At 30.8% G+C, this 14,643-nt stretch overlaps 1 protein-coding gene across 8 annotated transcripts in view; it reads left to right on the forward strand.

Moving 5' to 3' along the window:
• The window catches only part of LOC130673163 (transcription factor AP-2-epsilon), an 87,766-nt gene extending 77,502 nt beyond the window's left edge, over positions 1 to 10,264 (forward strand). For all 8 annotated transcript variants that reach the window (XM_057478101.1, XM_057478104.1, XM_057478102.1 and 5 more), the window contains 5 exons: positions 1,444 to 1,642; positions 3,932 to 4,050; positions 8,310 to 8,451; positions 8,585 to 8,756; positions 8,922 to 10,264. In XM_057478101.1, coding sequence (XP_057334084.1) covers positions 1,444 to 1,642; positions 3,932 to 4,050; positions 8,310 to 8,451; positions 8,585 to 8,756; positions 8,922 to 9,056 — 767 coding nt within the window. In that variant the 3' untranslated portion in view covers positions 9,057 to 10,264. The remainder of the gene's footprint in view (positions 1 to 1,443; positions 1,643 to 3,931; positions 4,051 to 8,309; positions 8,452 to 8,584; positions 8,757 to 8,921) is intronic.
• The last annotated feature ends 4,379 nt before the right edge of the window (positions 10,265 to 14,643 follow it).

The following is a 14,643-nucleotide window of genomic DNA, read 5'->3' on the forward strand; positions in this document are numbered from 1 at the left end:
AAATTATTTATAACTCGGTAATAAATAATAAGCTTTTAATTTAATTTAATTTTAAAATATTTGACACGTGTAATTAATTTTATAAATTATATATTATATATTATATGATATATATTGTGGAGTGAATGCATCTAATCGTTAATTAAATGTAGCGCAGATAGTTGATTTATATAATTTATATAATTGAAATAAAATATATAAATAAAAAAGGGCGGAAAGAAAACGTGCGCGTGCTTGCCCGAGGTATCGAAAGCCTTACGGGTATTAAATATATTTATTATTATTATGCGCGGTGTGCTAAATATTATTGCGAAAGTATATAAAATATAAATATAATAAAATTTATATCTGAACTTAATGACCGAGGGCTTTATCCGATCGGTCATCGGGACCCGCGAACTCTGGGAAGAATTTAAAATTCGCGCCAATAATTTAAAAAAAATTTATATTTGCTGTTGAGTAATTTGCAAGTATGTTTAGTAAGCAATTGATAGTTGGGTTATTTTGTTTAATTTTTAAGTGAATTTCTAATAAGTCAAGCAAAGAAAATGATTTTATCGAGCCCCCGGCGGTAAAGTATTGGAGGATAAAGTTTCGCATCTTCGGTGAACTGAGCATGTTTTCATAGGATAATACGCGGCAATATGCCTTGACCGTTTTGTATAACCGACTCACCCTTGGGATGGGTTTATACCTTGTAGCTGATATTATTAAGCATTCCAATGGATGCAATAACTTTGTTTTCAGTGCACATACAATTTTATATTTTATTTTTAAATGGGAAAATTAAATTTTTCATCCTCAAAAACATATTTTTAAATCTGCTTGCTCATGCAAATTAAATACAATTTTCATAAATTTTTTTTGTGGAACCAAAATCTGAGAATTTCTTGGTAAAATACGAGGGTAAAATGGGCATCTCAAGAAAAATTTCATAATGCGAATTTTTCGTCCCTAAATAAAAATTGGGTGTCAAGACTCAGCTTCCAAATAAAAATATGGACCAACTTAAAAATTTTTTTTATCTAAATAGACTCTAATTATCAGTATGCAAGTAATTGATAATATGATTGTCATAAACAAAAATTTTTTATATGTGGTAAAATGAACCAATAAGTGACTTTTTTAAAATTTTACTCCAAAAATTACATAAAAATTTTTGTCACATATTTCGCATGGCTCAAATTACCCCAATCCCTTTTTCCCCTTAATAATTTTTCCAAAAAAATTGCCGCTACCTATGACCCTGGTATTTTAAATTCATTAAAAAATTTATACGATCCATTTTATTCCTAGGCCCATTTCGCCCCCTTTGCTCTTCATAACAAAATTTTTTCCTTGACAAACTTCTGCCATATATATTTAAAAAAAAAAAAAACTATTGATCGAAAAAAAATAAAAAAAAAAAAACCTTAATTAATAAACATGTTATATATATTACAGATATAAAACAATCAGACAGAGGTGAAAAAGCAATGCTATCAGGCAATGCCCAGCCAGTGGATGTATTCTGCTCAGTACCAGGAAGACTATCATTACTAAGCAGCACAAGCAAATATAAGGTCACGGTCGCCGAGGTTCAAAGACGACTCTCACCACCCGAGTGTCTAAACGCGAGTCTCCTAGGCGGTGTTCTAAGAAGGTGAGGCCATCATCACACAGCTTTATAGTCCTTCAGATCTCCATCCTCATCTCCATCCTCATCCTCGACGAGTAAAGAGAGAGTAGAGATTGTTAAATCCACAATGTTTATTTCGACGTCACGTTTATGAAAAATAATCTGCTGATTCTCACACACCTGCACCATCACCAATGTCCACCTATCTCACCGAGACACACTGACCCCATGCTAATGACTCTCTCTCTTTTTCTATCATTCTCTCATTCATACGCAGCTTCACCAATAATTATTTACAATCTTTATATTCATTCATGTATGTATATAAAATATAACAGTATCTTGTCATATACTTATTTAAATTTTGCCCTGTCAAATAAGTTGTATACTTAATACTGCATGTTTATGTTTTTTCGAAAACAATTAAAAATTTTACAATCTCTTACATAAATTTATTCTTTTTATCCATTAGCAATTTGATTAAATTTTCAAAAGAAAATACTTTAGAGAAAAGGCGGGAAAATGAATAATTCAAATTATTTTTTTAAATTTTGGGTAAAAACTTATATGGGGTAAATTGGGTCACTTCTAATGCTTAAATTTAAAATCAATATTTTTTTTTTTTTTTTTTTTGACAATTTAATTAAAATTTTACTCAAATATTTTTTTAAAATTTTGCTTGTGAAAAAAAGTTTGGAAAATTTTTTTTTAATTATTTCGGAGGGCCCATTTTACCCCACATGAATTTTATTGATGACTAGCTCATAATAATTTAGTCAAAAAAGTGGAAATAAATTATGTGAATTTTCCAAGTCCATTTTGTCCCTTTTTCCAAATAATTTTTTTTTAAAAAGCCTCAATAATTCAAAATATGTAATAAATACAATATTAAAATTTTTTGCTCCAAAACAATAAAACTAGATAAAAATGCCCCCGCGTAAGATAACGGTTAACTCTAACGGTAAATTAATATCCCGAGTTTTTGTAACCTCTTATCGACTAGCCCATGGAAAACAACACCGACACCAGCACATCCCCGATTAATAACTTCCCAGATACTTTTGTTCCTTTATCAGATCCACCAGCTTCAAAACTATCTATTACGCAATCCTTTATATTATCATGCCTTGATAAATAATTTCCCAGTACCCCGTAGCTCCGTCTTCCTCCTTGGAAGTAACCGGCACTTTGTCCGTCCCAACATAAATTTTATCTTTACAACAAATTTTTTCATGCTCACACTCTCAAATGTAAATTTTATCACATAATCTAGTGTCAATCGGACCCGCGAGCTAAAATTATCCTCATAAAATTAATTTTTTTCTCAATACAACCGACTGATTAAATTGCTCCCTAGTAAATTACGTAAAAAAAAATTCGATGTCTTAATAAATTTTCTTTTTTTTTGGTCATTATAAAAATAAAAAAATATGGCCGACTCTGCTGTAGACATTTAACGATCACGATAAATTTATTTTTGAATTATATGACGAAGACTAGTAGTCTCTGTCTGGTAGTCGAGTAATCAGGAGATCGGTGGTGAGAAAAGAGGGTCCTCATCGTCACCATCCTTACTGTAGGACGTAATAATAGTAATAGTTATATTATATATATATAAGAGACTATAGTCGACGGGTTTTAGTTTATAAAGACGATGGTACAGCAAGCGACGGTAAAAGAGCATAGACAGGAGGATATCATTTCTCAAGACAAGCCAACGTAATGAGTCAAGCATCCTTCGCATCACGTCCGGTTATTTTTTATCATTTTTTATTTTTAATCATTATACTGAAATAAATTTTCCTTATGAATATTAAATATAAAAAACAAGTTATATAATATATATTTAATTATTTAAAATGTGAGTAATTTTTTTTTTTTTATTTTGTGAGAAAGATAAAATAAAAAAAAAATGAATGATTTCGAAAACCGTTATGACGATGATGGATCGGTAAAAAATATGTGAATTCAATTGGATGATGAGAGTCAGTACATGAAATCTGTACCAGTGAGAAAGAGTATGATGACGGGCGAGCTTGCTCAATAGTTACATTATTGACACGACGGCAATAGAATATGCTAATTACAATTATGACGAGTTATATTATGAGTTATTGTAGGTGATTAATAGCTCGCTTTTGTCAATTCATCGCGAAATATATTTTTTTTTGTACTTTGAAAAATTATTTTATTTGTTATTTATTTTATGTGAATGGAAATTATCTCGTGAGAAAGTAAATGAGTGATGAAAGATTAAATTTAATGGCTCGATTTGTTTAAATGGGATATTAATATTGTCGGGGATTTTTGCAGAGCTAAATCGAAAAATGGAGGCCGATTACTGAGGGAAAAGCTGGAAAAAATTGGACTCAATTTACCTGCTGGCAGGAGGAAGGCTGCTAATGTTACTCTACTTACGTCACTGGTTGAAGGTAATTTGGTATTTTTATTTTTTTATTTTTGGAAAAGACCAAAATTGCATGTTTGCGATGGTTGGGCTTCCATCTGACGGCGGTACTAGACAAATGATTGATTGAATGAGTTATGTCGCGAAATTATTAAAAATTCTTAAAGCTCATCGACCATATGGAGGTTGGAAACTTTTGAAAAAATTTTGAAACTTCATTCCATCTTACGGCAGAAAAAGTTTAAAGTTTAATTGATAAGAGCTACGGGAAGTATGAATGAAAACTAGACAGTTTCAAGTCTTTAAAAATTTGTAAAATTAATTTTTGAAACTTCATTCCATCTTACGGCAGAAGAAAATTCAAAGATTAATTGATAAGAGCTACAGGAAGTATGAGTGAAAGCTAGACAGTTTCAAGTCTTTAAAAATTTATAAAATTAATTTTTGAAACTTCATTCCGTCTTACGGCAGAAGAAAATTCAAAGATTAATTGATAAGAGCTACGGGAAGTATGAATGAAAACTAGACAGTTTCAAGTCTTTAAAAATTAGTAAAATTAATTTTTGAAACTTCATTCCATCTTACGGCAGAAAAAATTCAAAGTTTAATTGATAAGAGCTACAGGAAGTATGAATGAAATCTAGACAGTTTCAAGTCGTTAAAAATTTATAAAATTAATTTTCGAAACTTCATTCCATCTTACGGCATAAAAAATGAGATAATTACAAATTCTAAAGTTAATGACTGGTGTATTACAAAAATTTATAAACAAGTAAAAGTCAAATTGATTTTAAAAAATGAATCGATAGAAAATCAGGACTTGACAGAAGATCCATCTTACGGCATAAGCGAAATTTACGACCAAAATTTTTTTTAAGCCAATTAAAACTAAAATCTAAAAAATATGTTAATCAGGTTTGTCTGAGGGTAAAGTTCACCCAAATAAACACAAAAAACATAGAAAATTATGTTGAGTCAATCTTACAGACAGACGTAAGCTCCCGTATCTGAGCACTGACCGACGTTAAAAACGGACTAAAAGTCTATTGTACATGAAAGAAACTAAAAAAAACCATATATATCAATCGTCGTCATGTTTATATCGACGGTAGATTGAGACGTCAAAGCCCAGAGTAAGAGTCAGAGCCCGATACAAGTGGGTCTTTTTTTTATTCGCCTGGATGACTGTTAATCGCGAGCTCTCCGCCTAGTGTATTGTATAATATATAATGTACGTCAGTAAATGTACATACAAGTTACGACTAAAGAAGATGAATAAGAAAGGATAATAAAGAAGAGATAAGAGCGTATTCATCATCAGCCCTAAACCTGCCACTCTTAAAGACAATGTTTTAACGACATCGTCGAAGTTTGTCAGAGTGTGCTGGTGAAGACGTTGATTATAATTTACGAGCATTACCCTACACATAAAACACCGTATTTAACCTTTGCTTTAACGAACCGTGCCTCTTGTATGTACTATATATTGTAATGCATTGCCTACATTACCTACACTGGCTTGCATGTGTGTACATTCCCCGGTTCAAGGGAGCGACCACTCAAAATTTATCAACTTCAAATCAGTTCCCTATTCTGCCGTCTAATCAATAATTTACCCAATTTTTTAAATAATTTTTTTAAAAAAGCGACTAAAGAGACCTCGTTAAATTTTTATTAAAACTTGGGGCAAGTTGGGCAATTAAAAATTTTCTATCAAAAAGTCGGCAATTTTTTTTTACAAAAAATAGAATTTTTTTAAATTCAGAGTTGAAGAAAAATTGCTGACCCATTTGGCCCTATGGTGATTTATTTTTGATGACTGAGTGATTTGAAATATTTGATGACTCAGAAGAGTACACAGAAAAAAAGGATTTCTTGGTACAAGAATTTTTTACTCGCCCTAAGAAAATTTTTCCCAGCCCAAGAAATTTTTTGCATTATGAATTGAAAACAAATTTTCTTACGGCGAGAATGGATTTTCTCAGAGCAAAAAAAAACTTTTTGAGTCAATAAATTTTTTCTCGTCCCAAGAAAATTTTTGTGTTCAATTTATAATACAAAAAAATTGCGCCCAGAAATTCTTTTTTTCTGTGTATAAATAACTCATTTAGCGCCGATTAGAATTCGCTGGGATAAAATAAATATTTAAATAAATTGTCTGATTTCTCTTGTGTTCCATCGCCCACATGCTTCAGTTTAGCATTCTCACCATCGGGCTTATCTACAATTAATATACGCTAGAGTTTACTGGCCGCAATGGCAGAAAAATAAATCAATGAATAGATAAAAGCAAAGGGACAGAAGGGAAAAGGCTGGCAATGATTTCTGGAGCGCGAATGAGGTGTAAAGATGCATTTAATTTGGAAAAAAAATTACGGGACTAAGCTGAGGGCAAAAGAGTTTAGAAAAGAAGCTGGACAGTGTGCTCAGTGCCCACGCTCTTACGTGACGCACTTGCGGTCCAGCTCTCGGTGTCGGTGAGATGAATAAAGAAAGAGAATCCCTAACGGCGTTGCGAAAGTGTGGGAACCGCCTCTTCCATTACATGCCCCCCTTGCCCCCTCGCTCTTTGAAAGTCTCTTTTCCATTCTACATTACGCTCCGCAATCGAGACAACACTTACCCGGTGCCAAAGGTCCTGGATCGATTCAGTCCGTCCACTCAAAATATCTCATATATTTTTAGGCCAATTCACTCGGTTATTAATTTTTGATTAATCAAATTCTCAATTTTTTTTTTTGTAACCAAAAGTTTGGATACAATTTTTTCTCCGTTTAAAATAATTAGGGTGGGGTAAAATGAGACCATTTTTCTCACAAAAAAAATTTTTCATATATTTTTACGTCTCGAAAAAAAGTATGGGCAAGCTGGTCCCGAGTACTAAAATTTTGATCCTCAGCCAATGGTCAGCAGAAATAAAAATCCAGTAACAAAAAAAATCTTCAGGGTATTGATTTTGAAAAATCAATTTTTATATATTTATTGAAATTAGAGGTGATAAGATCGAGATAAAAGATATAACAGGTGTAGTAAATACAGATTTACACCCCAGTGCGACATTAAATGATCAGTATCTAAAATATACTCTTTAGTATAATATATATAGATATACTTGTATATTAAAGTATCTATTCTAAGATCAATCACGTTCACTCGACCGCAAACGCTGCTCCATTATCCTCCTCACGATAATGATGAAACTCCATAGGTATTTCGACTATTTGTATATATATATATATATATATATATATATAAATCTTACATATTCCCAGTTCTCATAATACCGCAATAAATAAATCTCTATGTATAAAGATATGAAAAAAAAGTAAAATAATTAGATAAAAAATAATCAAGTGAACGGTGAATTAAATCGAAAGTATCGGAGGCCGAGAGACAACGAATAGAAGAAGGAAAGGACGAAAAACGCTACAATATAAATTCACATGAGGAGGACGTGGTATATAGTTATAATAGGTGGGTCGACAATGAATCCTCATCACGAGTGTGTCAGAGCCTCGAAAATAAGACCTCGTTACCGGATTCTCAACAAGATTGTTGTCAACGAGTAACCGTCGTATAAATCTTGCACTTTCACATTCGTTAACTCTCTTACTGTAATCATGTGTAACGCGAAAGGACTAAAAAAATTCGTAACTTTATCACTCTAGATTAAATGATAATTTTATCGGGACGCGGCGAAATTAAGATTATGCATTTTTTTTTTTTATGGGCAAAAAATTTTTAAACGGATCTTGTGCAATTTTTTTATTTTTCTTGCTAACAAGAATAAAATCTAGTGGGTTATTATCGTGTCACGTCTTGGGTGACACGACACGTGTCACTGGTCTGCGTACACAGGTTTTGTTAAATAAAAACACGTTAAATCGATGAAAATTGTTTTAACATTTTTATGTCGGCAATTATTTCATTTTATAAAAAAAAAAAAAAAAATATTTTTCACTTGATCGAGTTGTTGTTGCGGACAAGAAATATTTCACTGACATTTTATTTATTATTTTTAACGTAAGGATGTTTAGAGTCCGAATTAACGCTAAGATTAATTTTAAAAACTATATATATTTATATATTTATATATAATAATATTGAGCAAAATTACGAGGGGACAAGAGAGAGAATGAGGAAGAAGGTGAATGGACGTAAAAAGCAAAATAAAATAAAAAATGAGAATAAAAAAGAGAAAAGATTTGTGAGATGTGTGAATGTGTGCGAGCATGAGCATGAGGAGATACTGAGGACTGAAAGTGGGACGTTTTTTTGTTGCAGGTGAGGCTATTCACCTTGCCAGAGACTTTGGATACGTGTGCGAGACGGAGTTCCCGGCAAAGCAAGTTGCCGAATACCTCAGTCGGCAGCACTGCGAACCGCAGGACTCGTACAGGAGAAAAGAGCTACTTCATGCCACCAAGTACGTTTTAATTAGTTCATTAACTACTTCATCAATCAATTTACTTAATTATTACTCCAATCAATCGGTACTTTAACCGGATTTATTTTTTTATCGGAGGAATCATTTGCCTGATTTTTGGTTTTTTTTACAGACAAATCACCAAAGAGCTGATGGATCTGCTGAATCAAGACAGATCGCCGCTTTGTAATACACGACCTGCACATATTTTGGACCCGAGTATACAAAGACATTTGACTAATTTCTCATTAATATCACATGGTTTTGGTAGTCCTGCTATTGTCGCTGCATTGACAGCAATACAGGTAAATTTTCTATTTAAAAAAAAAAATAAAAATTTGGTTGTAAAAAAAAATTATGGATCTGCAATCAGTCAAGTTTTCTAAATTTTTTTTTACGGCCAAAAAAAAAACGAGGATAAAATTGCCAAAAATTTTTGAAGCTGACTGATAAAAAAATGATTTTTACAGAAATTTTTATCGGAATCACTGACGCACTTAGAAAAAATGTATCCCGGGAACGGAAGCGGTGTTACGAGCAGTCAGCAATCGTCTCTGGACAACAAAAACAAGGATGGATCCTTGATGAACGACATGAAAAAGTGACGCCCGGAAGACCCGCCTACCTCAAATGTGGTCACGTCAATCAGCCACTCTTGGCCCTACAATTAATCTATAAAAACCGTACGCTAGTCTAAGACTAGTTCTCAGTGGACCACTAATTGTATATTTTTTAAAATCAGAGGTTGGCTGGTCGAGGTAACACCAATCTTGTAAAAAAAAACAATTCGATTTTAAAATCTAATCTTATGGAAAATTATATATTATATATTTACGGCGCGAAAGCGTTTTTTAAATTCTAATGAGCTACGCACTGTATATTTTTACTTTTATTGTATATATTATTAATTATTAATTATTATTATTATTATGTAATTCTTCGATACCGCTTCCAATTTTAAGTATAAACACAAACTTCAATACGTTCCTGATATTTGCATTTAAAAAATTGATTTTGAAATCCTTTCAAAACTAATTCCTTTAGTTTAAAAACTAGAGCTTAAGGTTCATTAATTTAATTTTTATTAAAGCCGTCAGAGGCTAATTACTTACAATTTGCCTGCAATGCTCAGATCATTTATTTAAAAATTCAATGCAATAAAAAAAATAATTAAAATTACTTAAAATTTTTAATTAATAGAAAAAATGCGAATTCACCGTAAGATTTAATGTAAAATAAAATTGAGGGAAAAATGGGTCAGTTGTATTTTTTAAAACTTATGGAAGATAGAAAAAATTTTGGAATTTTGGATTTTTTAATTTTTTTCCAATGGCCCATTTTGCCCATCAAAAATTTTATTTAAAAACTGGGTCTTGTTTATATAAAATAATTTTTTTTTCTAAGATAGAGAGATGGAAAAATTACGAAATTTTATTGAGACCCATTTTACCTCGTTTTCAGTTAATTGTTAAAAATTGATTAAAATCCAGAGAATTGTTGTGCCAATGCAGAAAAAACTTGCCATTAATTATGTGCCAATCGTAGCAGGAAAATGAAAATAAACCCGGAAAATAATTAATTTTTTTGGCGGTAAATTTGAAATTAAAGGAACGATAATTCACATAACGATGTGCGTTTTAAATAAACATTGATAATTAATTACCTGAGCGGAGTGTTGATTAATATAAATTGCACATTGTAATGTTATCAAGTACAAGATCGGGTAAACCTGAGACATATCTAACTTTGTAACTAATTACTAGATATTATAAAAAAAAAGTATAAATAAATAAATAAAAAATATATTAATTAATATTATTATTAAGAACATGTTTTAGTTTTTAAGAAAAATATAAATTTAAATGAACTTGAGAGCATTTCTATGTTCCAAGATAATGTGTACAGAACATATTTGATCTTTCTTGTGATATAATCATACATTATTGTCAGATAAATAAAAAAATATATATAATAAATAAATAATTAAATTTATTGACAATAATGTCAACATTCCATGTTTATACTTAGAGACATTATTAGAGTAATAAAATACCGCAATTTCATGCGTGGGTTAATAAATTTTTCTAAAATAAACGCACGAAAAAAATTAACAATGAGTTTTATTTATTTTTATTTAAAAGTTTAATTACTTGAGCGCAAATATAAACTCGCAGTAAAAGCAATTATAGGAAAAATAAATATGTAAATTGTTAATTTGACCGCGACTTTAATAGAGGACCGTAGAATGTAAGAAGTTATTTAAAAATTAGTGAAACAGTATGTAGAGAATACTTTTTTCTACTAAGAATTTCTGTGCCAACAGTGAGAAAAAAAGTAATAAGTAATTAATTAAATTAAAATGTAGATTTTGATCCACGATGCGTTGAATCTTTTCTAATCTTGTAAAATACTCAGATCTTTATTTAAAATAATTATTTTAATGGAAATATGTTTCTTACTTTGAATTTTTTTACGCGAGTACAAAACTATTGAAAATTTCTATGGGAAAAAATTTTTTTCACTCGGAAATTCGATTCAAAAATTTTTAATTTATGAAATTTTTATTTGACTTCATTGTTATTTGATAGAAAATTTTTGTTCCAGCCAAGGAAACTTGAAATCCTTCAATTATCGACTTTTCTATCGAAAAATATTTCAGCTCCAAATATTAAATTTTTTAGTTTTTCTATTTATGACATTTCAATTCATAATTTTTTTTATTTTAACCCGCAATTTGTTTAAGTGAAGGAGAAAATCTTCAAAATAGAATTTTCATAAATTGAAATAATTTTTAATTGAATTTTTCGAGATTTAAATTTTTTCCAATGGAAAAATCACAAATAGAATCATTTCAAGTTTTCTTGGGTAAAAGAAAAATTTTGTAATGAATTGTCGTAAAACAAAATAGAAATTTTTGAAATTTAGAATTTTTTAATAGAAGTATTTTCAGATAGAAAATTTACTAGAAGAAATTTTCAATAGTTTTGCATTAGAGTAAGAAAATTTTAAGTAGAAATGAAATTCTGCCATTTTTTTTCAATAGCATATTATATTCCGATACAGTTCATTTTTGTAAATTGGTGTGTGATAAATAAATAATAATATTGTTTATAAGTAATCTAGTGACATAGATTTATTTTATTTCTTAAATCCTTGTTTGCCACTTTATTGGAGATTACTATTACTTATATTCACAGAGTTGTGAACATATGTTGTTAAGATTTACTATTAAGTGTGATATAGTATAAATAAAATTAGTGTATATAAAACCAACGAGGCATCAAGGAATTGAGCGACTAAAAGAAGAGTTGCGGGCTGCTCAAATAAAAATCGCTCAGACGGAGAGCAGAATGCTAAGCAGGCTTAACAATATTTTGAACAGACCAGGAAATTTCTTTTCCAGTAATTTCACAACCATCTTTCAAACATTCGAAGATGGATTTACCCACATCGACAGCGTTGTCAAAAAAGAAGGTGAGACGTCCATCAAGCGTGGGCAGATGGTGCTTAACGATTTTAATTATTTAAATATCGCCATTGCAGTGTATTGGTCTAGATGCTGCTGAAGTATTTATTTAATGGAATTTAATTATGTTTCAGGTCTAGGGAGCTGAGATAATTTTTAAATGTACGTTGGAAATGAAGGTGCATCAATAAGTTGCTAGAGAAAATTATTACTGCCAAAAAAAAATAGCCGTTAGGAGCAAAAATTTCAAACTTTTATTTCTGGTACAGCAGCGCCGTAGTTTCGGAAGCCACCGTCAGTTTCGTGTTTGTGCGCAAGCGTGCGTTCAAACGATCGGGTACCCGGCAATTCTCACAACTGTCTACCGCTCAACAAACAATCCTCGGGTAAGCTGCGTTATTTTATTTATTTATTCCACTTTGTAACAATCAGTTTCCTAAAGTTAAAAAAATCAATTGGAGATAATAAATACAGTTCAGGTCATGACACTGAAGTTAGTCGACGTCTAATAATTTTAACCGAGAGAATAGAATGCTTCCGATGAAGCAGGTAAGTTGATGTAAGTAATTACACCAAGAAAGTGGAGAAATCTACTAAACAAATTTAAATTTATCAAAGTCTTTAGTCTTCTCTTTTGAAACCAATCATTATATAAAAGACATAACAGAAAAGGAGAAAATTATTTTCATTTGCAATTAATAAATTTCTACTGTATGAAGAGTAGAATACATCACAAACGCAAGAGCCAATATCTCTCCAACATTAAAATTCAATATATGTCGAAGAGGAGAAAAATTTGCGATAATAATCTGCCTCTGTCATGGACTATAAGACTTCTGAACTTTGTATCTTACAAGGGACACCGCTGAGGGTTTCCGCCATCTCGTGGCGAGCACTGAACTACTTCCACCGCGACTATCTAACTCTGATGACTTCCCCCTCTTTCATACATTGCGTTTCACTCAGACAATGTTTTCTCTCACTCTAAGCGACTGTCGTGTCTCTGGATTGATCGTAAAAATTGCGGCAAAAATGTCTACAGTCGTAATATATATTATTTAAGCCTTCAGGACATTCTCACATAACCCCCCACATTTTAAAAATATTCAATGACTATTAATAAATCAATCAGAGCTAAATCTTTTGACTCGAGTTCGAAGGCAATCAACAAGAATAATAATATTCGATGCATAAAGAAAAATATCTCATGCTAAAAATCACTCACCACACCGAGAAACATCCAGAGCAGCAGACAATTCTTTCAATTTCTGTAAAAAAAAAAATAAAATGGAAAGTCGATTATTAAATTTATTGATCAACTAGAATATATATTCTTGTATAAATTATTTGGTGTCATTGATAATTAAAATAAGTTACCTTGGCGGACGTATTTTTCTGCTTCCCGCAACCGGAACCAGCGAGTCAGGACATATTTTGAGTCCATTGAATAAAATCACTGCTCTTATTTATCATATTTATATCTACTCTAATATTTACACAGCCTACTGACTGGATTCTTTGCAGCGACTGAAAGAGTTTTCACAAAAAATTTATTAAAAATCACGATAATTTTTTTTTTTTTTTGCTTTTTTCAAATTAACATGGTCACGAAGACAACGATAATATTGAGAACTTTGAAACGTAAGAACTTGAAATTTCTCACCTTAAAGACTTTCTGTAGCTCCGACAGTCCAGGATTAATTTTCAAAATTCTATGTCTTCATCTTCAATCAATGTTTACAAATGATGTCAGTCCTCTAGACCTGTAATGTGATGATTTAATTAATTAGATTAATCCCTGATTAAAAAAAATGATTAAAAATGATTTCACACGTTAAATGTCCATAAGAGACAGGATTAGAAATGATTTGAAGGATTAAAAAGTATTTAAAATGATTAAAAAACAAATCATTTTAAATACTTTTTAATCATTTTTTTTAATCAGGGATGTTTTTAAAAGAATTTACATTCATTAGCCAAAATATTTAATTAATTAGAATTAATTAAATATTTTTAATGACAAAGAAAAACAAAATTAATTATGCACCTTATTTTCGTTGAGAAAGACTTCAATGTCATTGTCATGTTTTGAGATATAGAGCTCTATTAACTAGATCCGTGGTATTATTACTCGTAAAAACAATTGTTTTGTTTGAAAATTGGAATGTTTGGTCCCGTTTCTCTAATTTATGAAAAATAGGAAGCTGTAAAATATATATAAAAAAATGATTATCACAGATTTTCATTCACGAAATCACCCTTTTCTTAATTTCGGAATGAGAGAATACATACCAGAAATTTCATCAATGGTCTGAGCTCAAGCAGAAGCGATGAATCAGCTGATCCGAATTTTTACCATCTTTACAGACGATTCAACTCTCGTTGATGTTGTGAATATATATCTAGTTTTTCAGTTAAAGAAAATTTGTCGCAAAAAATTTAAAAGGATATCTCAAGAGAAGTTTGCTGTAAAAACCGCAAAAGTCAAATAGCTGTATGTCGATTTTTCATAACAAGTTCTTCCAGATTTAACATAAAAGTAAATACCGAATTATCTCTGCCTATGAAATATTCTAAGACTCTGTTCCCCTGCCTACTAAAGAATTTTAAGGTCTTTGGGCATATTTTAATTGCAATGTTGTCAACGATTATATTGAGAGATCGAGTTTTGGAAAGATAAATTTGAAATTGAATGTGTTTTAAAAATAATAAGCACCCATGGCTCC

This window comes from Microplitis mediator, chromosome 8 (genome assembly GCF_029852145.1).
Source record: "Microplitis mediator isolate UGA2020A chromosome 8, iyMicMedi2.1, whole genome shotgun sequence".
In the NCBI taxonomy this organism is placed as follows: Eukaryota; Metazoa; Arthropoda; class Insecta; order Hymenoptera; family Braconidae; genus Microplitis; species Microplitis mediator.